At 46.1% G+C, this 24,480-nt stretch overlaps 1 protein-coding gene across 3 annotated transcripts in view; it reads right to left on the bottom strand.

The window, feature by feature from the left end:
• The window catches only part of Lonrf3 (LON peptidase N-terminal domain and ring finger 3), a 35,917-nt gene extending 15,351 nt beyond the window's left edge, over window positions 1–20,566 (bottom strand). The window contains exons 1-6 of one of the 3 annotated variants that reach the window (XM_023706009.1): window positions 19,565–20,566; window positions 16,834–16,952; window positions 13,544–13,666; window positions 9,076–9,231; window positions 6,632–6,896; window positions 5,886–5,976 (exon numbers count right to left, since the gene is read on the bottom strand). In XM_023706009.1, the coding sequence (XP_023561777.1) occupies window positions 5,886–5,976; window positions 6,632–6,896; window positions 9,076–9,231; window positions 13,544–13,666; window positions 16,834–16,952; window positions 19,565–20,396 (1,586 nt within the window). In that variant the 5' untranslated portion in view covers window positions 20,397–20,566. Of the gene's footprint in view, window positions 1–5,885; window positions 5,977–6,631; window positions 6,897–9,075; window positions 9,232–13,543; window positions 13,667–16,833; window positions 16,953–18,285; window positions 18,485–19,564 lie in introns of those variants that run through there. The other 2 variants (XM_004645688.3, XM_023706007.1) reach the window with 2 other exon arrangements.
• Window positions 20,567–24,480: the final 3,914 nt, after the last annotated feature.

Genomic DNA, 24,480 nt, shown 5'->3' with positions numbered 1-24,480 from the left:
AACTAGTAAGATTGCTAGGTGAATATACACATCACGGTTGTGGTTCTGTGTAGTTCTAGCAATGTAATGTTTAAAATACAGCTTAAGATGACAGAACTCCTTTTCAAAAATCAAGTACCCAGGAACCTAACACATCTAATAACAGGTGGGTGAGGTCTTTATTGGGAAAAAATACTATAAATACTTCATTGAAAAAAATAAGACATAGTAAGTCCAAATAAAAATTCCTATGGTTATTTCATTTGGTTTTATCTCTCCCCACCAATTATATCCTTATATTGTGTTCTTTTGCTATCAAATTAGAACAAGGAAGGAATAAAGAGAAGGAGGGCAAAAGTGAAAAGAAAATGAACTGATCCAGAGACTTAAGAAGCTAAAACTAGGTTAAATCTAAAGCTTCTTTCAACTGACAAAGACAGCACTAGGCCATTAGGTCCACATATCAAATATTCTCACTTCTGATCTCAAGATCGTCTAAGCATCTCAAAAGAGCTAGGAAACATGACAGAGGCAAGCCATAGAGTTGTATGTACAAGATGGGTAAGGCAATGACTCTGAGACTCTTCAGAAGATTTTCGAGTCTAGCAGTTAATTAGAAGGCTTCTCACCCTGACTAACTATATATATTGACACCTGTGAACTAAGCAACTGCACTGAAGATGGCAACTTGTAATAGTAGGTTCATGCTTGGAGTGCCTGTCATTCTGGTCTTCTGAGTACGGGCTGCTTGTCATGACACGCTGGTTGCTGCCATGCGGTCTTTTGGGTAGATGATTGTTTAAAGGGAAGGGGGGATGAATGAAGGCAGGACACAGGAAAAGGAGTGTTGCAGGACTGTCCTGCTACAATGCTGTATAGGGTTAGATTTCTGGACTTATGTGTAAACATATATAATTCTTCATTCCTATTTTTAAAATATATTTTAAGATTTTTTTTCTGTAAGGACTTAAAGTTTAACATACCAATACTTGATGAAAAATACCTGTTCCATGTTATGCCTAAGATGTTTGATATTCAGACAGATAGTGAGGTTAAGCTCAACAGCCTAGGTTGTATGGTAATAACAATAAGCTTCTCTTCCGGAGGGTTAACAACCTAAGTTTGCAGACCAAAATTAGAGAAAAAGGAGGGCTGCAAGGAAAGCCAACATTTTGGCCCTAGCCTTCCAAGGTCAATTAAGACTCAGGACATATGAGAACTTGTACTGTAACATCATGTAACTTAGTTGTGTCCCAAATTTTCTGACCAAGGAGATTATGGGGCCAAAGAGGAAAGTGATTGATGATGTCAAGTGTGCCTAAGGAGAGTCACATGGAGAGAAAACATTCTCTCAGGCTTTCACAGAGAGCAGATTGACCAAGCAATGGCTGTGACTCATCCACATGGCTGACACCGACAAAGGTTCTACAATCTGAGGTACAGGATCTCAGGATAAGTCCTGAGGGGATTTGACTGACCTTGAGATCCAAAAGCTACAACTCTTGTTGCATAGGTCTTGCTTTATCTTGGTCTTAACCATCCAGCAGAAAAGTACAAAAACGAAGTACAAGAAGTAAAGCCATGGTGTTATGTTGAGCTGTAGGGGACTCAGGTCAGCAATTTCTGACATTGCCAGTGGTCTCTTTTAGAATATTTTGCTGAGTTAACACACCTATAATATTCAAATGATGGAACTTAACAAAAAAGGGGATACAGATGAATGTCCATTTTGTATCTGTGTATGCAAAATGGTTAGGATAGATACATAATTACATTCTCTAATGAATAGAGGGATTTGTTCTAATAGTGTTTGTAAATAGGATATCATGTCTGCATCTTGTACAGCAACTAACCACTAGGAAGCAAGTATACAATATGTTAATTATTGGAACTGTCCTACCAATTTGATTTGAAATTGTCTCATGCTTATTTGTTTCTCAATAAAATTATGAAAAAAAGAAAAGAAAAAAAGAGAAATAAAAAAGTGCTGCTTCACGGCAGCGCCAGAAGTGGGCCCCCCTAGCTATGGTAGCCACGCCAAGAGAACCTGAATGAAAGATTTTAAGCTGCTAAAGAGTTCTGGAAAGAGCTCGAAGGTGCTGAAGCTAGGGGGCAGCTTCCTTTAACAGAGCTCTCCTGATTCGGCAAGGAAGACGTGCAGATCGGAAAGGCCCTCATCAGTGCACCCTCCAGGGACTGTTCCATTCACTCTTATTTTATCTTTTCCCTGCAAAACTGAAAGCTCTTCCTGTATTTCTCTGTAGAATAGAATATATAAATTCACAGTCCCACCTGTATTTCTACCAGTGTGGCACTATGGGACTGGATTTGATTCTAGAAACTTGCACAAGTGATAGAAATGTCTAGTTTCGTGACCCAGGAGATTTCTTGAGACTATCTCTACTGTTAGATTTTCTTTCAAACCCACATGAGGGTAATAACAGAATCTAATAATAATAACCAAAATAATAATAAAAACATACAGAGAAGTGGAAACCTGAACTTTTTCAGGCTTGGAAGAATTCAAACTGAAACACATGTATGAAACAGCCTCTCTCAATATCTGAAATCTAATTTACAGACAGATCCTGTTGGAAAAGAAACTACTGTACATAACATGGAACAGGTATTTTCCATCAAGTATTGATGTGTTAAGCTTTAAATTCCTACAGAATGTAAAGAAAAGAAAGAAAAAAATTAAAATATTTAAAAATAGGAACAACTACATATTTTTACACAGAAATTTAGAAATCTATCCATATACAGCATTGTAGCAGTACAGTCCTATGACTTTTTTTTCCTTGTCTCTTCATGTATTACATTTTTTAAAACAAACATTTACTTGAAGAGATAGTATGGCAGTAACAGGATATCATGTCTGCATCTTGTACTATGAATAACCACTACGAAGACAACAATATGCAATGTATTAATTATTGAAACTGTCCTACTAACCTGTTTTGAATAACCTGTTTTGAAACTGTCTCACTGCTCTTTGTTTCTCAATAAAATTAATAAAAAAGGAACTACTGTACAAGGACTGCAGTTTTATAAGCCTTTACATCAAAAATGCTCTACAGATTGGACAGGTCTCTTACCATAAAGCAGCAAGAGTCTAGCTATAACTTGGTAACCTACATAATAGCTACTTCAGGCAAAGATGGGCATTGGGATTGAAGTCTCACTTAGAGCAGGGGGTCAAGATAAGAGAAATAGGGCCAGCTAGATAGCTCAGTAGACTAAGTGCCTGCTTAGGCAAGCGTAGGGACTGGGGTTTGATCCCCGGCACCACACGCTGAGCCAGCCCCACCTCCGGGCATGCTGAGCTGGCCACAGGGTCCAGGAGTGGTGGTATAAACACCTGTAATTCCAGTTCTAGGGAGGCTGAAAACAGTAGTTCATCATGAGTCCAAGCTGCATAGTGAGACCCTGTACCAAACACATACAAAAAGCATAAGAGAAGTAATAGCTTTGAGGCTTAAAAGCATGCAAACTACAAAGAATTCTTATACTTTTTATACTTGTTTCTTGAAACAAATTTATAACCTATCTCCAAAGCCCCCCCATTGAGAATAGGGACAATCAAGATGAAAGGGAGAAAGCGGAGGAAGAGGAGCAAAAGAACTTCAACCTTAGGATTCTTAGTCCACAGAGAAAACAAAAACAGGATGAGCCTGTATGTTTGATTTTGTGTTGTCTGGATGTTGGAGGCAGTGTTAGGAGGCTACGTACAACAATGACCTGTCCCCTTTGGATGGAATAAATCAAGTCTATTACACAGCTCACAACATGGGCTTCAAGCCACAGTGGTGGTAGCTTTGGGGACCATTTTTCTTCTTAGAAGCAGCACTCCTTTAACTTATACCTTCGTTTTGGCACACTCTACCTGCCACACTATTGTGTGGGGGTGAAGGAAGTAGTGAAAGAACTACTAGTACAGTCCATAACATCTAGCTTACTCCACCTAAACAAACTCCTAACAACGTATGATGTTTGACCTGCTGAACTGCTCCTTATCAGATCTTCCCAAGCTTATGAGCAGATGACTACCTTGACTTATTATTTTTAATTCTTACTGTGTTTGGGGGGTGTGATGCTAAGGATGGAATCCAGGGCCTTGCATATGTTAGAGAACCACTTTATCACTTACCCACATCCTTAGCTCCAACTATAAATTTTTAAGAGAAAGAAAAGGTCCATGTTTTGGGAAATGGCTACCTGATTCTTATCCATGGATAAGAAAATCCCTAACACAAATGTGTGTGATTAGTAGTAAGTATAGGTGCTTGTAAAGGACAATAAGACATCTGAGGAGTCTGCCAACTGAATCTTAACATGTAATGAACTAAAAGACTCCTCTTGACACCTTTTCCCTTGGGTCAAACATCTTTTGGGCATTTGTTTCAGCCTCCTTTTAATGCTCTTTCGACAACAAGAAACCTACTGAAAGCTATGGACATTTGTTCAGGTTATGAATGCCTGCATATGCATGTTCACGTGCATGTGCTCGTGCGCACAAGTGTGCACCCCCCCCACACACAGACACAGAACTTCAGTGAATTTCTAGATTTGGTAGAATCCATACACAGAACCTCCTTAGCAGACTATGGACCTAAGATTAAGAAATTATGTCTAGGAGGAAAAACTAGTTACTATTTATAGAGTATTCATTATATACCAGGTACTACCCTAAGTGTTAAACAGAATTTCTTTTCTTTTTTTCTCTCCTCCTTCTTTCTCTTCTTTTCTCTCCCTCTAAATCTCCTTCCCTCTCTCCCCCAACCTCTCTCTGTGAGCGTTGGGGACTGCACCCATGGCCTTGTACATGCTTGGCAAGTGCCATACCACTGAGCTACTTCTCTAGCTCCTTCAGTTGTCTCAATTATTCATAACAACCCCATGGGCTAGGTGCTACTGTTCTTTGTTTTCCTGGCAAGAAAACAGTGGCAAAGCATGTTATTTCCTCCAGGACAAATAGCCTGTAAATGGACCCATCTAGGATTCTGATTTTGGAAGTCTCTTCTCTTAGTTACTAAGTTCATAAATGTCGAGTAAAACAAATGGAAGGTATCTTAAAAAGTTGAATGTGGCTACACAAACCAAGATCCCATCCCAGGATCCTTCTCTCTTTCTTTGTAGTGAGGAGATATGTATCACTTGAATCTCTAGAGATTTGAGAAAGCAAAAATGATATGGCACTCATTGGAGGGGAAAAGGCTTGGCTAAGTATCCCACATTTGCTACTAACTGTTGTTCATGGCACAGTTTAAAGACAAGCTGGTCAGGCTCTCTACTTGGCTTCTAAAGAATAGGCCTTTGACACTGACATTAACCCTTAAGCTTTTAATTCTTGATCCAGTAAAATTAGTTTCATGGTTACAAACATAAATATTTATTGAGGTCAAGAAAAATTAGGAAGATGTGAGATAGGCTGGTGAATGGCAGTGTGTGTGTGTGTGTGTGTGTGTGTGTGTGTGTGTGTGTGTGTAGAGATGACCATGATCAAATGGAAAGTGGATATACTCTCTCAAGATATTAATATTTAATAGAAATAAACTCCATGAAGGGGCCGGGGAGATGGCTCAGTGGAATAAACGCTTCCCTGGCAAGTGCAAGGGCCTGAGTTCAATCCCCAGTTCCACCAAAAAAAAAAAAAAAACTCCATGAAGACCAAACAAAAGACATTTGGAGTGTGGCCTCTGCAAAGAGTATTCCTTTTCTACTCTCCAGGTATTTCCACACAGGAATCTAGGATGCAGGGAATGTAGTCTATAAGTAGAGGATACAAACTGTGCCATGTAGCAATGCTATGATTTCCATTTCATAAGAACTACATTTTTATGCAACGAGGTGGGCAGTAGAAAGATCCAGGCATCGGAGAGGAGGAACTGTCAGGCATCACATACCTCATACATAGGGAGCATTCAAGGTCAGAGGCATCAAAAGACGCAAGTGGAATACTGAGAGCAGCTTTGGCCTCCCGGTCAGTGGGAAGATCTATGATTTAGAAAGCAATAAGTCAGAGCGAGCAAACCTTGGCTTCAGATAGTACTTCTAAGACAAAAAAAAATCACTTTCCAACTGGCCATTTCTGCCATCTCCCTGATAGTTTATTGATCCCTGAGGCTCTCTTTGGAATCTGACAGGCACCTCACTCATCAGAAGAAATAGCAGCAGCAGCAGTCCCAGCAATTTGAAGGACCGAGCCAGCCTCCAAGGCCAGGATTCAATCTTGGCACTGATAACCTCTTTTTGAAAGATGTCAAGTTATAGGTACTGCTTCTCAGATGTCTACCTAAGGAAATATAACTGGATAAGGCCTGAACACATAACCCTATCCTATACTGCTGGACCAGGATGAGGATGGAGAGTGTTGGCCTGCAAGGAAGCAAGACTGTCAAAGCATGGGCTGTCATAACTTGATACTATGCTGGACCTTATACCTTGGCTTTCTATGAAAATTAACACTGATTGCTTACAGTGCATAAGGCACCATGTGTGAGCTCACAGAAACCTCACAATAACCTCTGATGTAGCCCAACTGGTAATGCCAAAGCTGGGCCACATAGAGCCAGAGGGGTTCCCAGATAGAAGGGAACTTGGTGATCCCAGGCATCTCCTCCAACCTACTTGCTCCCTGGGTAGTCATTACCTTGCCTGTGGGCTTTATTAAACACCTCGGTGTCTTCTCGGAGTTCAATTTGGCAATATTTCCTTTTCTTTTCCTGACATTTGCCAATCTTGATGGAAGCAGCATCTGCAGAGGTAGCACCCTGCTTCTCCTCTTCTTCTTTCTGTTCTTTCATGTTGTCTTGCTGACCATCCACCTGCATGTTAGCTGTGTTCATCGGACTGTTGCCATCTCGGCTAGCTGCTTCCTCCTTCTGAGTAGAGCAATGTGGGAGTTCTGGATTTTCCTACATGAAGAAAGAACAAATATCAGACTCTACTTAGGACCAATATTCTTACCCAGAGGAGACAAAGAGAAAAACACATAACCCTGATTCTCACTACCCATCACTTAGTGGACATATAGCTCAGGTTAGGGGCAATCATAAGGTTTATTCCCACTTCCAGTCCACAAGGCATCTCCAACAAAGGCCTGCCCTGCAGGCAGAGTTAGGGAAGTTCCCTAGGCAAGAATGAAGAGACGCTTCCTGGGTAGAGAAGAAATGCAAGGGAAGCCTCCCTCCCCCTCCTAACCAAATCACTCCTCAGCAACACCTTTAGGAAAACCAAGGCATGCAGCAAGGTAGATACTGTCATTCAGTGCTTCCTCTTACCCTCAAGGACATTCGTAACTGTTGGGAATTTCCAAACCCTAGCTCCTAAAGGATGTTTGCTAAGGCTTTGGCCCTGGTCTGTTTACAGGCTTGCCAAGTGACCTCATGCCCAGAGCTATATGCTTTCCGACCACATGAACAAAGGACAATCTATTTCTTTTACTAGATTTTGGGTGAAAAGTCTCAAAAAGAGACCAAACTATTTGGCATAACAACCCGTATGTCTCCAGTCTGTTACAGAATTTTGTCTAGGAGAAGGATATTCGAAAAATGGATCCAAAAATAAACTTGATGAGAGCCTGTTTATTCAGATTTACCTGGAAAATCTTTCCATACAGTAAGACCCTGACTTACAAACATTCAAATTGCAAGCTTTCACGGGTATACTGTGTAACACTCACAGTTGGCTTAGGAATCAATCTGACTTATGAAGGAATCGGACTTCAGAACAATTCTCCTCGAAGGGAGCTCATTTGTAAATCGGGGACTTCCTGTAATCTAAACCCACAGTCCACAGGTCAGAATGTTCATCTTATTGCTTCCCCTCCAACCATTAGCAAAAATATGCTAGCATATACACATGAAAGGGGACACATACAGTTGGGAGGAAACAGTAAAGGCAGAAAGATAGGATGTAACTTTTCTCACTCTAACCTGGGGAGTTCAGGGTTCTCCCAGTACCACAGTAATACCTTGACTTCCCATGAGCCCAAGGCATTTTCTGCACAGGAGTGCACTGCCTTGCAAGGGAAGTCAGGTGGAAATCCAATCTGTGCCTCATCTGGTTCACTCTGCAGTGCCTGGGGTGCTATTTTTCTTCATTTCAGAGTAAGCTTCAAGGAGAAGTGACTCCAGGCACTTGGGTTCAGTATTAACTTTCACAGCCTGGTAAAAATGACCACTGGGGACTGTAAGATTTAAGGGGGTAATACAAGATCTGCCTTTAAAAAACAAGTCAGGCATATCTGTATTTTATTTGTTCACCATAGCGGGGACAGAAATGGGAAATTTGACTGCCCAGGGCATACATAATAGGCTTACACACAAGTTAAGAAACCTGTATACAAAGGAGGGAAAATATCCCCCAAAAGGTATTTCGGGATTTAGTGCTAAATTTTGCTTTAGAGTCTGGACTTCTGAGCCCCAGCTTCTGTCCACTTACACTTTGCTAGGAAAGCCAATACCTGGAGTCATCTTTCTGTGTTCTGTTCCCTTATGTCCAAAGAAAGGCATAAATGTTATCTTCCTCTCAAGAAGCTCAATTCAAAAGCGTCCCCAAATCTCACTCCTCTTCTCCGGTACAAATATATACTGGAAACCTGCTTATTTTCAAGGTCTAGTGCAGGACTATGAAATTACTTCCATAAGGGGGATCAAACGAAGCTGCCTCTGCACAAGGATCTCAGCTGGAGCTCAACTGCTAGTAGCTTTGAACAGGCAAAAAGCAGGAAAGGAGTGGCAGTCAGGCCCTCTTCTCAGGCTCTGCCCCAAAGCTGTGGCTAGTAAGCCCACCTCCATTGCATGGCTCCAGGGAAAGTGGGCCAATCCTTTTATAGTTGTGTCAAATTTCTCTCTTGGCTAGATCTGACCAAGAACTAAAATAAATGCAATCAGTCAATGTATGCTGGTCTATCCCTGAAATTCAGTATTGCTATCTTTAAGAAGTAACCTTCTTGGCAAAGAACACAGCCACTATGGACTCCATTTCTTCTTTCTCAGGAACCAAAGTAGGAGAGGCAGGGCTCACTCCCCATGTTTGCCCACAAAACAGCCAAACGAAGCGTCATGAAGAGCTGGGTGAGTTGAATTTTACCTGTGACAACTTTAGTAGATTATGGCTGGCGCCTTCAGTAGCCATTGACTCTACGTGTTCCTTTAATCTAGGGTGAGGTGCCAACAGCTTCAGGATATCGGGAGAATGTTCCTGAGAATCCCCCGGGACTGATGGTGAAAAGAAACTAAGGAGAAGCTGTGACATAAAACAGAAGACTTCACTACTTATGTTTCTACAGGTGCTCAGGTGAAGGGGGTAGGGACAGGGGATGGGGCACAACTTGCAGGGCAAAACTGCAGGAAGGAAGCCCTCGACACACCAGGTCCCTGGACACTTCAGCACATCAGTATCATGTGAGGAGCTTATGAAAAACCAGGTTGCACTTCTGTCTCCCCTGTGTCTGAAGCCTGGTCCAGGAATCTGGACTATGAGAAGACACTACAAGATGCCTCTGTTACCCATCCAAGATTCAGAGCCACCCCTTGGTGCTACCATTCCACAGAAATACTTCCAGTAGGTTCTTAAAACCCATCTGGAGGGAAAGAGACAGACTGGGGAAGCCAGGAGACAAAACTCAGTTGGGAAATGTGGAGTCACATCAGTAACAGCTCAGTGGGTAGCAGTGTACAAATATTTCCTAGATTCTTCACAGCTCCTTTTCCCTACCTACCCATTTTGCTTCTTCTTCTGCCCACTTACCATCAGCTCTGAATTTTTTTAAGTACTACTGGAGATTGAACTCATGGCCTTCACACTGAGCTACATCGCCAGTCCCCCCTCCCTCTTTTTGAGCTAGGGTCACACTAAGTCACTAAGTTACCTTGGCTGGTCTCAAACTTGTGAACCTCCTGCCTCAGCCTTCAGCCTCCCAGAGTTCTGGGATTATAAGTATATACCACCAAACCTGGCTTACTCCTGAATCTTTCATCCCTTCAGAGCTGAGGACCTGAGTTATGAAGTATTAGGAAAGTAGGACCCAAGCTTCCTCTTCTAGTCTCTCTCCAGCTCTGGCACTTTCCAGAAAAATTTCAGGCTAAATTCAAGTATCCAGGGCAGGCAGATGCTAGTCTATTTCTGGTTTCCCTTGTAATCCGAAACACTGGGAGAGTAGAATGAGAAGAAACAGAAGAGAGTAGGAGCCAAAAATATGCTTTGGAGTACAGGCAGCACCACTAGCTATCACGTTCTTGCTCCAATGCTCCCCTGTACCAGCAGGGATTTTAATCTGTCTATCTCTGTCTGTCTGTCTATCTATCTGCATCATAACACAAAGGGATCAGAACACTGAATCTCTAAAACTTAGCAAGTGTTCACCTAGCCAGCCCTGTAGAATTTAGAGCCCTGCAGCCTTGTTTAGGCTACTTACTCAGGGTATTCACTGATCAAGAGACCTTGTTATTTTTGTCCTGCACTTCCTCCCCCCCATTTCCCTCTGCCCTTTCATCCTTGTACCTTGGGAGGCTGTGTGGCTGCCACCGAAGCAGGCTCTGTGGATGAAATTCCAAAGCAACAGAGTGGGGAACCCAAAACTCAGTTGGGAAACGTGGAGTCACATCAGTAATAGCCCAGGGGGTAGCAGTGTACAAATATTTCCTAGGTTCTTCACAGCTCCTTTTCCCTACCTACCCATTTTGCTTCTTCCTCTGCCCACTTAGCATCAGCCCTGAATTTTTTAAGTAGTACTGGAGATTGAACCCATGGCCTTCACACTGGGCTACATTCCCAGTCCCCCCCCCTTTGAGCTAGCATCACACTAAGTCACTAAGTTACCAAACTCCATTTTAATTCATTCTCTTTCTGGCCACCAGTAGTTTCTTCACAATGTTCCCTCAGATGCCAGCATTTACCACAAACTCAAGCTCTGTTGAGCCTTTAAAGTTCACCTCAAGTCCAGCCTTTCCCTCACTACTCTCATTGTCTAAGCTCTTCTGTCACGTCCTGCTCTCTAACTGCACCATTTAAGATCAGCTTAAATTACACTGTCTTCTGCCACCCTGGCAATGTGGCAATGTATCACAAATGTCTTTTTCTCCAGCCAGATGATCAGCTTCTGGAAGGCACAGAACAACTGCCCAATATTCATCACTGCGGATGGAACCGAATAGGGACACTTACTCATCTCAGGGCCCACGGAGAAGCCTAGCTTTCAGGCCAAAAGTCCTCAGATGGGTCCCTATGTTTTCCTCTTGCTCCAGAAAACCCACTCTCCAGGTATCAGTTGGCAAAGGAGTGAGCTGGGAGTTACTCTTAGTGCCCAGAGCCATAAATGCCGCCTTTCTGAAGCCCCTCCTGAAAAGGAGCCGAGTTAGGCCCAGCAGCTCTAGTGAGTCGCACTTCAGAGGAAGTCGCTTTGGAATTTCAGCCACAGTGCCTGATTCGGTGGCAGCCATACAGCCTCCCAAAGTACAAGGATGAAAGGGCATAGGGAAAGGGGCGGAGGAGGAGGAAGTGCAGGACAAAAATGAAACAAAACAAAAGTCAGAGTGAACTTGCAGTGAAGGGAATCACTCCAAATTAACAAATGTCAATTTCACTTCAGTTTCAGTGTTAGAAAACCTGAGCTGAGAAGGAAAAAACAGAGGAAAAAAAAAACAAATCCCAAAAAGAAACAGGGCTGTGAGTTTTAAGCCAGTTTACTAATGTCAAGTGAATTTCGACTATTTTCATCAAATATGTAACCCTGAAAATGAAACAATCCAGGAAACAAGCACAGTGAGGCCTCCCGGTGTTCTTAAACTGTTGCCAGTGGCCTTACCACACTCCCTGAAAAACTGCTTCTAAATTCTCTGCTAGCTTCAGAACTCTAATGTTCCTCACAGGAATTATCCTCACTAGCACTGTCTGGCATTCTTATTAACAAACAAAATTGTAAGTTCCTTGATGACCAAAGCTGTGGCTTGTGCCTCACTGGATCTCTAGAGCTTCCCACATCCTGCACATGTGGAAACAACAACAGCCAGTCTCTAAAAACAAACTGGCAAGAGCGAGCAGTAAGTCCAACTGATGATACCAAACCCATCCAGCCAACTGGGCAATGGACAGAGGAAAAGGAACCATTCCTCTTGAGCCAAGACCTGCTTCTTGGAGCCCCTGCATACTCCATTCCCCGCAAAGGCTCTTCTGACTACCTCTGTCTATCCCAGAATTGCCATTTGCTACTCTTGACCCAGCCTCAGCAGTCAGTGTCCAAACTCCAGACATCCTCCTGGAACAGCAGGATGTTGGAATAGTTAAGAGGGTAGGCTTTGTCAGCAGATCAAGTTGAATTTCGATGTTTTCCCATCAATCACCTATAACCGTGGGAAAATAACCAAACCTCAACTTCCTCATCCATCCCATTCAAAATGTGGAGATAAATAATAAATAAGAGTACCTGCTCTCCTAGGGAAGTTGTAGGGTTTTAATTATATCTTCTACTTAAAGCGCCTAGCACAGTGTCTGGGACTTATAAAATATTTATGAGATATTATTACTCACACGATGGTGACTGGTTCACAGCATGAAGCTGTTCTCATGACCCTTCAAGAAAACTCTGCCAACATACCCAAACCAGGTCAAAATAACTTTCCAGAAAGAAAATTCTCCACTAAAGTCAGAAAACCCAAAGCTCAGTTCTCATGGAGTTTATCCATTTTGCAAAAGATTCCTTCATGGAGCCTTGAGAAACTAATCTACCATATGTTGCTCACTTTCTTCACTCACTGCCTTGCCAAACCACACAGGGATGAAAGTGGCTGCAGCTTGGTGGAGAGTAGATATAGGAGAGCACAGACAACCACTGATTGTCAGCATCCAACTTCCAGGCCAATTAGCCAGACACCAGAAGAGTAAATTGCAAAATGATAAACAACAAAGTCCATGAACTGAAGACGCTTGACCCTTCAATCATGCATTCAGTATTGCAGGCAATTTTTTTTCATGCCAACCACACTGTCCTGGGACCCAAGAGTTGGAATACCTATTTGGATTATATTAAAGGTCTCTGACTTGCATTTGTGAGACACTGTGTTTAGTTTCTAGCAAAGGAACTGAATGTTAGAGTTCTGTGTATAGCAGGGGCACTGAAAGCAGTCAGTGTCCCTTCCAGAAGCTGGTCACCCAGTGTGGCTGCTAAAACTGCCATTCACCCGAAGAAAGATTATACAAATGCAGGCAGCCCCACGCCCTAGATCTCCGCCTACAGCCAGAATCTCATCAGCAAGTCTCATAACCTAGGTTGACGTATTCAGTCTATTTCAGTTTTATAACCTATTCAAAACCCAGACCATGAGTCAAGGAAACATTTCTCTCAGGCTCCTTCCAAAATGCAGGGATTGCCCAATCTGATCGTACACCCTAGGAGGGCAGTGTTTCTAGGCAATCAATAGGCACACCGTCTCCCTCCTGTCCCCTGTCTCCACAGAACCACCCCCTAAGAACCCCAAATACCACCCTCATTCCCCTCCCTGGAAAAGATACAGTGGTAGGGCTCCATGAGGCAGCTGGACCTGATGTGATTCCTACTCACCCTCTGGGCTTCAGATCTTGCTTTCTTGTTCTTCCCATCAAGGGATACACAGTAGAGAAACTCTCTCAGGGCTTCCTCCACCTTGCCTAGGGTGGCCAAGGCCTGCGCTTTCCTGAAGTGTGCCTGGAAAACAATGTAGTTTTCAATCCCCTCTTACATTATTAATGCCGCTACTTTCCTCTATCGCACTCTGATGTAGACAACTGCTCTGAATCCCATTTTAAAGAAGACAGAACTGAGACCCCCCCCAAGTATACCTCACCCAGGGAAACACAGCTGGTAAATTGCCTCTTCATTTTTTAAATTTTTAAACAACCTTTATTTTGTTTTTTAAAATAATTTTATTTTATTGAGAAACAAATAGCAATGAGACAGTTTCAAACCTGATTAATAGGACAGTTTCAATAATTAATACATTGTACATTGTTATCTTCTTAGTGGTTATCCATAGTACAAGATGCAGACAGACTATCCTGTCCAAAGACTATTAGTACAAATCTTTCTTCTCATTGAATTAAGCGAAAGTAGCTGTATATCTATTGTCTCTTCAGAGTTTGAATGTGGAACTCACTTCATGAAAGCCCATATTTTCAACCAGCATGCCAATGCCCATCTAGATATTGTCTTCCTCTGAATTAGTCTATCCAGCAGAGACCTAGTCAACACAATGGTTTGCTTAAGCACCTAGACTTGCTGATCATTTCTCAGAAGGGAAGCAAAAGAATGAGCACGACCTCTCTGAGACCTCCAAGGTTGCTAGTGGCAACGCTGGCACTAGAACTGTGGTCTCAGGCCTCCCACAGTCCTTCCTCACAAAGAAGAGTTCCCCTCACTCACTGGCTGACTCAATGCTTTTCCTCACTTCTGCTGCCTCACCACATCCTTTAAAAGCAAATTTGGGGCTCTTTAGTGTCCAAGCCCAAGTGCTCTGGAAGAAACTAGAGAGAGCAGAGTAGCATCCTAGGGAAGAGGGAGGAAGAAGAGAATCTAAGAGAGAGAGAGAGCTGGCTTCTCTTCATGCAGTGCCATTTGCCTGGGGAGAGTGAAGAAGGGCTTTCTTGAGCAGCGACCCCTGTGAAAGCCTCCTGGGGACCTCTCCCCATGCTTCCACCTCTTTTTGAAGGCTAATCTTGGCTCACAAGTGGATGCTGCTTTTCTCTCTTATTGCTCCTTGCAAAAGAGTTTACCAGGACTTTCCAGGGAAAGGCTACTGTGACATTGCAGGGTAAAAGGTATAAGTATTGGGAGACTGAAAGGGCTTCTGGGATCCTGACTATCAACCAAGTGGCAACTCATATGCTCTACCTGTGCAGAGCAGCCAGCGCAACCCACTGAGATCTGTACCCGCTGCAGGGCCTCCTGAATACCTGGGGCCCTAGTTGGGTGGATGGAGTAGGGCTTCCAGTACTCCTCCCCTGAGGCATTTCACATCCAAAGGGTAGGATACACGCAAATAAGATGCAAGATACGTTTGAATTATATACGTCAGTTTTTCAATCCCCAAGATAACAGTACCTTCATCCCTTCCCTCCCTCTTACCCCACGACTATGGGGGAATGAAACTCCGGTCTAATTCTTGCACCAGCTATTCCTTCATCATGAAAATCACTTTTTCCCTTTAATTCAAAATCTATTTCTCAGCCCTGCTTCCCACCATGATCCCAAAGTCTTCAGCCTAGGCTTAGGATAAGAGAGGAACAAGGTCCAAGGGAAGTCCACTTATACCCAGGAAGTTCCCTGAGTTGCACAACTAGACGCACTCAGCCCACCACCATCACTATGAAGCTCCTCTCAGTTATGACATTGGTGACTTGCACTGAACTGTAAAAGTGCTCCTTCAGAAAGAGCATTATTGCTCCACAATATTTTGTCTGAAGTTCCTAAATTCATCCCCCCAAAATATTTCAATAATCCAATATTTTTAAACTTGACCCCCAAATTCATTAGGTGAAAAAACCTGACCTAAACTGACAAAGTATTTTAAAGTATTTGTCCTACAGTGTTTGAACTTTACATAATTTGCTGCTCAGATAGTGTACTTAATTACTGTGACTGGGACACTGTCTAGAGCTAATTGCGGGTATCACCACCTGCATGGCCTTCCAATAATCAGAAACATGGTGGATTCTGAATACATCTGGTGCCATCAGATTCAGACAATGCGTCAAGGCTTTGGATTTGGATACAGTGGTTTTCCCAGCCTGGACTTGTGCAGAGAAATCACTACATAAAACCCAGCCAGCTTTGTAAAATGTTGTCTGGTTACACTCACCTTTGATCCTAACATATCCATGTGAAGCAATTCGGGTAGATATCAATAGCTTTTTTAAAAATATAACTATGACACTTGACTTTCAGAAGGTAAAGCCATTTCCCTCATGGTCACCTTGGCTGCAAGTAGTACAGCCCAAACTCAAATGTATTCTAAACAAAATACTGATGTGTGTCAGAGGCCAGACAGAGATGCTGAAATCAACATTTGTATACCGGCATCCTGAAAGATGTGTAGCTTGTTTTTCTTCTCACACCTCTCATGTGACCTAGATGTCTGGGGCCACCAGTAGGTCGACTGACTATAGTGAGGACTGAGAATGACACAACCATTGTGTGAGGGTGGGGATTTCTACAAAGAAAGTTGGCAAAGCTCCTATAAAGCCAGATGCTACTAACTCAGGATGATCACTCCAGGAATCCTCTCACACTTTTTCTACTATCCTTGAAAAATGATGCTAATAGGAAATACTTATATAACGCTGTGTTCAGGTACTGTTCTAAGCATCTTCCTCAGTAATCTAACACCATCTTCATCACAACAGTGGATGCTTTGAATATACACATTTTATAGATGAGATGAACCAGAGAAAGGGTCATTTGCCCAAAGCCACCCAGTTTGTAAAAGTACTGAGACTGTGACATAAATCCAGGTAGTCTGCCTCCCAATTCCATATTCGGGACAGACATAAAGCCCAGGCTATTATTGTGCAGGAAAAAAAATTAGGGAGCAATCTAGTACCAATGCAAGTTTGACTCATCTTGTTTTTGTTTGTTTGTTTTATGGACCAGGGATCAAACTCAGGACCTTGCGCTTTCTAGGCAGGTGCTTATGCCACTGAGCTATATCCCCAGCTGACTGACCTTTTGCCAAGGGATGCCTCACACCCTGGCTCCTTTGAAATGTCCTCTTTCTGGTCTACTTGAGGTCTAGTCCTCAACCTCCCAGGGAGGAGGCCTTTCCTGACACCACTTGTCTACAATACAAACCTTTTCCATCCTCTGTGTTTCATACTCACCTTAAAACCCATCGGGCGGAGTTTACATGCTATTTCTGCATCGTGCAGTGCATCTTCATGAGATTCCAGGGTGAAATAAATTTGAGACCTGTTGCTATAAAGCAAGTGGTCATTTGGAGCTGTCAAAATAAGGGGGAAAAAGCTGTCATTAATGGCCCCCAGCACAAGCACATGGTAATTCCTTTAGGAGGATGGGTTTTGAGCAAGAAAAAAGCTAGGACTTTTTTCTTCCAGGGATCCAAAGGGTTAGGCTTTACGATCCAGCCTAATGTAGTCCTGCCTTCCACACCACCAGCCATTCCAGGTCTATTTCCCCACCTTCAGAGAAGAAAATTCCCCCACCCCTTCCAAGCAATTCTTCAGAGGCATTGTGGTGTCTGTGGTGCATTAGAACCTTTGACCTAGAGGAAACCCTAGCACCCTGCTCCTTGGCTACACACAGTTGGTGTCTGCCAGCCTGGTTTCTGAGTTATATATCACCAACAGAACAGGCCAGTCAGGAAAGAGAGGCAGATAGCTAGATGTGACCCCTAGCCTGATCCTGGCAAGTCAAGACAATGTTACTCTTGTGGGTAAGATCACTGGTGACATTAGCAACATCTTGGTCTGCAAGCCCCAGCACAGGGGAAGTTTCCCTAAAGACTACAAAAATGCACTTATAAGGTTCTGTCCTCCCATTACAGATGGCCAAAGATGAGTGAACCTGGACAAGGCTTCTGCGAATAAAATGAGCCTGAGTCTCACCAATACCCTAGGCTGGATAGGCCTCTAGAGATCATCTAGCAAAACAGACCCATTCTTCAGATGGGGAAAATAAAGGCCAAAGAAGGGATGAGATCTGCTTGTGGGTCACACAGTAGCTAGTCAGTCATTGCCAACTGGTCAGACTTTGCACCTTTATAGCTTGGCTGGGGGGGTCCATTTTTCCAAATGTGTATAATATTTAGAAAAATGAGAAACTGGCCATTTTCTAGAACAAAGATACTCTGTTAGGGAGGCCCTTTTTCTGTTACAAGAATAAAGCTGGTCTTGAAAGTTTTGTCCTGACTGCCTGGACAGTGGTTAACAAAGGTACACTGGAAGATGCTGGGGGGCCAGTGGTGGCAGAATGGGGGAGGAGGCTGAAAGTAACGGTTCCTTAGGAGTTCTGTACTCCAAAGGCGACTGCTTTCATCCATATTGCTCTGTCTCCCAGCACTGGGCTCACCAACTGCTGGCAACAAGCTTTCCTGGGGATTTTCCCTGAGCAGGTTCTGGATGGCTTCAGAGCCCATTACTTGCTCTTAACACATTAATGATGCTTTCCCACATTTCTCTGCCCCTTCTCTTCTGCAGCATATGCCAGCCCAGGGGCAGATCACAGCCTGCCTTACCTGGGCACAGACACATGGTGGGGTCCTTCAGTGCGCAGTCTTCCCCAGTCAGCCCTGTTCATCTCCCTATCCTCATTACCTGTTGCAAGTCTGAGTGGACATTCAACAGGTGCGGACTCCAGCCCACTTTGCCTTCAGTCATCAGTGTGTCCCAGGGCACCGTCGGAACCCACAGCCCTGTCTGCCCAGCCCTGCCTGCCGCCTCCTCCCCCGCAGGCTCTGCCAGACGCCGCGCGGGCCGGCAGAGTTGCTGGCAGGCTGCCGGAGCTGGGCGATACCAGCCGGCCCCTCCCCGGGTCCGGACGCAAGGGATCGGAGAAGTCAACCTCTGAGAGAGCCCGGGCGTGCGCGGCGAGCCAACTGCGTGGGACCGCTCACTTTGCCCTTGAAGCTGCAGCGCCCACCTGCCCCTCTTCGGGCAGAGCAGAAAGAGGCCCACAGGCTGCCTCCTTCATCGGCAGCCCGCGCTTCTAGGGGATCCCCGGCACTTGCTCAGCCGGGTAGCGAGGCTGGCTGCGAGGTTGAGGGACTGGAGCCGAGGATCGGGCTGCTGGCTGGCAATGGCAGCAAGCAGGGGGTGGGGGCATCTATTTTAGCCAAGGATCGTGTGATGGGAAGCGGTGACAATGAGTCACAGGGCAGCGGGGCGCAAGCGCCCCCCCCGCCCCGCACACGCTCTAGGGATGGCTTCCGAGGCGAGCGTGGCCCACTTCGGTTACCTCAGCCGTTACACAATCCCGCCCGCCCGCCCGCCCGCCCGCCCGCGCGGAGGAGGGGCCGCTTGGCCCGGGCCGCTCGCGGCCCTTATGCAACCAGTGCTCTCCTGACCTAATTCCAGGCCAGACCCACCCCACGGGGAGCCGTAGCCCCGGAAGGGACAACTCCCAGAGGCGGGAGCGACAGACGCAGGCGCGACGGGACATCTCTGGCCAGCAGGAGAGGACAAGACGCGGCGCGACTGTGGCAGGGGTGCGAAGTTCCTGTCCTGGCGGAGGCGGTGCCAACAAGCTCAAGGAGACCCCAGGAGCGCGGAGAAAAGAGGGGAGAGACGCATGGGGAGGGCGAAACCGAGCAACACAGAGTGACTGACAAAGATGAGAAGGGACAGCTAAAAAGAGGAACAGAGTGACACACAAACAGAGACTGAGAAATGCTGAAACAAAAGCTAACAGGAGACACTTAAAAAGACGACAAAAAAGAGAAAAAACCGCCAACTGAGACAGGAATACTGTAAGGAAGGTTCACCGGGGAAGACAGTCTCAGAATCCTCCCTCCCTCCCTCCCTCCCTCGGGCAGCCCCTACCCCGGCCCCAGCCCCTCGCCCGGTCACTCTCCCGCCCCTGCCGGCTGGAGCTCACCTAGCCTGACCGCCTCATTGTACTTGAGCAGCGCAGCCTCCACCTGGCGCTCCCGGTACAGCCGGTTGCCCTCGTGCCGGAGTTGCGACGCGCGCGCGGGGCCCGGGAACAACTTGCCGAGAAGGCCGCTGAGCACCACGTTGACCCGAAGTGGCGGAGGCGCCTGCTGCCCAGCCCGCCGGGCCCCGCGCGTTCTGCCCGCAGCGACCATCAGCGCGGAGAGCTTGACCCCGCACAGCGCACAGCGCCGGTCAGCCGCCCGCCCACGTTCTAGGCACAGTTTACAAAAGGTGTGGCCGCAAGACAAGGACACTGGGTCTGATAAAAATCCGTGACACTTCCGGCACTTAAAGCCATCCCACACCTCAGTGGCCGTGGCCGCCGCCACCCCTGCCTCTTCCGCGGCTACGGTACATCCTGTCCCGCTGCTCTTGTCCGAGAGAGCCGGCGCGGGTGTCTGTGACTCGTCTTGCGGGACGTTCTCTGCCAGGCAGCGCACCAGCTGCTCCAGCTGCTCAGCCACCAGCTGCTGTCGCTCTGAGAGCTGTCTGTATACCTCGAGGGCTTCCCGAAGGCGGCCTCCAGACGCCAAGGCGTCGGCCTTTGAGAGCAGGACTTTGCACTCCTGGGGCGTCGAGGTCCTTGGAGTCTGCTGTGGCTCTGGTTCGCGCGTCTGTGGGGGTTCAGGACCCCCGGTGGCCGCCTCCTGGTGGGGGCCCATGTCTACTCCAGCCGCTGGTGCCTGCCGCTCAGCCGACTCCTCCAGTTCTAAGTTGTTGCTGCCCAGCTCGGCGGGCAAGCTCAACATCGGTTCAGTCTGAAATGAATCCATTGAGAGAGGGACCCGCGCTGGGAAAGGCGTCTAAGGACCGAGAACACGGATCAAGGAATGACGAGTGGAAGGAATCGGGGCTTCCACGGCCGCGGTGCTGCCCCGCACCCGGCTCTGCCGCGCCTCCGCGAGCTCCATTCTGGCCGCCCCGCGCCGCCTAATAACTGTCTTGTCTCAGCAAAGTGTTATATAAAACGTGACCACGTGACGCGCCACCACGCTGCTCATTGGCCAGCGGCGGGGAAATTGTTACAAAACCAGACAGTTTTGTAACAGTGTTGCGCTTGCTTCTTTTGGCTTTGCTTTTCTTGGCTTCTTTTGGAGGTTGTTTGTGTTTACACTCTGACTTACTCTCCACTGACACCACCGCTAACGTCCAAAAGTTGGCTTCTTTTTGGAAGGAGAGGAAACGGACCTCTCTCCCCAGGCTTGTCCGTCTCCAAACCCCACCCCATCCCACCTCCATACTGGCCAGCAAACAGGTCCCCTCTGCCAGCCGCTCACCTCCGTCTGCTCAGGCCCTCCCTGCAGAGGGCAGTACCTCCGGGCGTGGTCCTCAGGGTCTGCTGGGACACAGAAACTCCCGCTTCTGCGAGGGACCCGGGCTGTCTGTGGAGGGAGGTGGATTTGGTGAGTCCTCGGGAGGTGCCACCTCCCACATCGAACTCCCCCGCCCTATCTCCCTGGGAATCCCACCGTGGGTTCCCTTCTTCCCTGGGAGCCCCTCCAAAGTCGTGCGTGCAGTTTCCCAAAGACTCATGGTCTTCCTGCCTGGTGAAGCTCACAGCAGTGGGTCTGGCAGGCGGCAGCACAGAAGTTGGGTGAAGCTCACGGGATGTTGAGGGACTTGGGGAGAAGTGTTTGCTAGCCAAGGCTCGCACCTGGAGGGGGCCGCCCCCCCACCTCATCTCTCTAAACTCTAGAACCAGCACTGGAGCTGCGGTGGACACCAGCTGCAAATGCATCCTGACCCAGGAGGCACTGGCCAGCCGGATGGGCATGGCCTCCAGAGCTCGGCCTGCTGGGCTTGGTGGGTATTGGGGGGGGGGCGACAGGGTGGAACGACAGGGGGAAAATTCAAGCTGAGAAAGTTCACAAAATCTGGTACAGCTCTGAGGTCAAGTGGCCTCCAGGATCAAGCTTCTGAGGGTTAATTTCTCACATTGCGCGTCACAGTGAGGGGCTGCATGGAGCAGGGCTGGGACGCCTGCTTTGATGCAAGGCTCCCAATGGCTGGAGGCACAGACTCCATCCAGGTTTTGCTCTCTGAGCCATGAATCCTGCACAAAGGTCCACAGAACTGTGCACTGAGCCTAGAGTCTCTGGTAAGATAAGGGAAGAGGGACAGAGGGGAAGAGACAGCAGCACATAGACAAAAGGAACTGAAAAAAGAAACAGAAGCTCAGAACTGTACTGGTTCATACAGTGTGTCAACTGGAGGAGTTTAATTAACTGACTCAGCAGGGAGCCAGAGTTCTTTGTAAACATCCTCATCCTATCCAAGAGGAGAACATGAAGAGTGTGTGAGTGCTACACCCCAACCCCAGGGTAGCCTGCTTATAAGGGAAGGAGAGAGGCAGCTACTGCTGCTCCTCCCTTTGTTCTTTGCTGTTTTCTGCCACCATAAACTGCTGCCCTCTGCCATGTGCCACTCTACCTTAAAGCCAGCTAAGTATGGACGGAAGCCTCCACAAAGTGGGAGCTAAATAAACTTTTCCTTCCTTAATTCTGGATGTTGAGTATTTTGTCCCAGTAATGAGAGAAAGGTAACGGAGACACAGTTTGGTACCTAGAAGTGGGGTTGTTGCTATAACTACCTGTCCATGGTGTTCAAGAGCTTTTGGGAATGGCTTATGGGGAGAGATAAAAAGGTTCAGAGATGTTACCTGAAAGAGAAGAGCTGGAACATCTTTGGCTGTTCTGTATGGGAGATTCTGGTCCGACCTCAGAAGGCCCAAAGGTTGATAGAAATACTGCCTGTAAAGACCATGCTGGAGAGGTTTCTGCTGGAAAGGACTGTGTTGGTTGTTGGATTCCCGATGATAAGTGTTTTGGCTTGGCAGAAAGTTTGTCTGTATTTTGCTTGTGTCCAGAGACTTTTCCTGAGACTGAGATTAATTTGCAAAAGAAATTTCAAGGCAGTCAAATGTTGAGGCAGTGGCATGGCTATTTTGGGGGGCTTTTAGTAAAATTTATGTTGAGAATTGAGAGCAAAGACCCCAACAGGATAATTTAAATGTTGTGAGTTTGGCCAGAAAGGAAGTGCCAATAAAGCTAGTGGCCTGCAAAGATAGATCTGAGATCTCCATTGTGGAAAAGGAACAGGAAAATTGAAAAGATGACCCAAAGGAATCCCAAGAAGCAGCAAGTCTCCATCCTTTGTGGATAGAAAACTGCAAAAGTGAAAATCTTTGTTTTGAGGAGAAAGCCACAGAGTGCCATGTTCCAGAATGGCGGCAGTGGCAACATTAGGTTCCAGAATGGCAGCAGCATAGAGAATTTGTTCCTCACAATCAGGGTCAGAGTGCTCAGTGATCCAGACACTCAATCCTTACAGCCAAGAGGGAAGAAAGCCTGGCTACTGCTTCAGCTGGCAGCAGACCTAGGCATCATCCACATAGCCTTGGTTTTAGGCTCATGCACAATGCAAGAGTTCTGAGGTTAAGAAAGATTCCACTTGGATTGCAGAAGAAAGTCTGGGAGGCCAGGCAGTTGTGCCTGGGAGGACAGTGTGTGAAGCAGAGAGTCATAAGCCTAACATGTAGTGGAAACCCCATAAGTTTGGAAAAGCCAGGAACATGGATTGTCTAAGGAAAGCTGCAAGGAGGGAGCAAAGCTGGCCCCAGAGAGAAGCCATGGGAGCTACAACCAGCAGAAGTGCCATAGAGGTGGATCCACATGGAGCTCACAGTTTGCCACAGATTGCCTGGGATGTTCCACATGGAACTATAGGACTTAATGTTTGCCCCGTGGGATTTGGGACTTGCTTTGATCCCAATGCTTTGTATCCTGCAGTTTATACCTTTTGGAATGGTAATGTTTTTCTTGTGCCATTAAATGTTGCAAGTGTTTAACATGGGACTTGGACTTTTCAGCAATGCTGAAACTGTTAGGACTTTGGTAATTCTTATAGACAGACTAAATGCCTTTTGCATAAAGGGATGTGCATGAGTCTTTAGGGGGCCCAAAGGCAAAATGTTGTGGTTCTAATGTAATACGATGTTGATAGACTTAGTACTGGTTCTTAAGGTTTGTTAAAGCTGTGTTATAATGTCCAAGTTGTGAAATGTTAAGAATAAGCATGTCATTGTATGTGGAAACTGGTTTAAGGGATTGTGTCTAGTTGTCAAGTTGACAAGGGGTGGATTGTACTGGTTGCTACATTTTGTCAATTTGAGGAACTTAGAAGTTTAATTAAGTGACTCTGCAGGGAGCCAGGGTTCTTACTTTGTAGACATCTTTATCCTATCCAAGAGGAGGGCATGGACATTGTGTGAGTTCTACATCTCCACCCCAGGATAGCTTGTTTATAATATAGGCAGCTGCTGTTGCTCCTTCCTTTGCTTTTTGCTGTTTTCTGCCACAATGAACTGCTACCCTCTGCCATGTGCTACTCTGCCTTAGAGCCAGCTAAGTATGGACTGAAGCCTCCACAAACTGTGAGCTAAAAAAAACCTTTCCTTCCTTAATTTTGGGAGTTGGGTATTTTGTCTCAGTAAGGAAAGAAAGGTAACTGAGACAGGACATAGCCAGGAAGGTGTGAGGAACACACAGAAAACTTGATTTGCCAGGACATGTGGGGCCAATTCTCAGGGTCTTAGTTTGCCCCAATTTCCAAGGTTTTCCCCAGTCCTAACCTTCAGTTGCCCTTAATCTTACAACTAGATGTCAGGATCCTAATCCAGTTACTTAAGTACAAGTGACTAGTCCAGGGCCATGGCTGGGACTGGAGGTTGAAATTGGTAGCAGTCGTGGGAAGGACATGGGTGACTAGGAGACTGTCCTCTCAGGATCAGGCCAGATTTTGAAGCCAGTCCAGAGACTAGTCAAAAGGTAGAGGTGGCTAGGGTAGGCAGTAATGGGA

The sequence above is a fragment of the Octodon degus genome, unplaced genomic scaffold (assembly GCF_000260255.1).
Source record: "Octodon degus isolate 3935 unplaced genomic scaffold, OctDeg1.0 scaffold00236, whole genome shotgun sequence".
In the NCBI taxonomy this organism is placed as follows: Eukaryota; Metazoa; Chordata; class Mammalia; order Rodentia; family Octodontidae; genus Octodon; species Octodon degus.
Note: the sequence above shows the minus strand (reverse complement) of the source record. Positions and strands in the feature narration are given on the sequence as shown.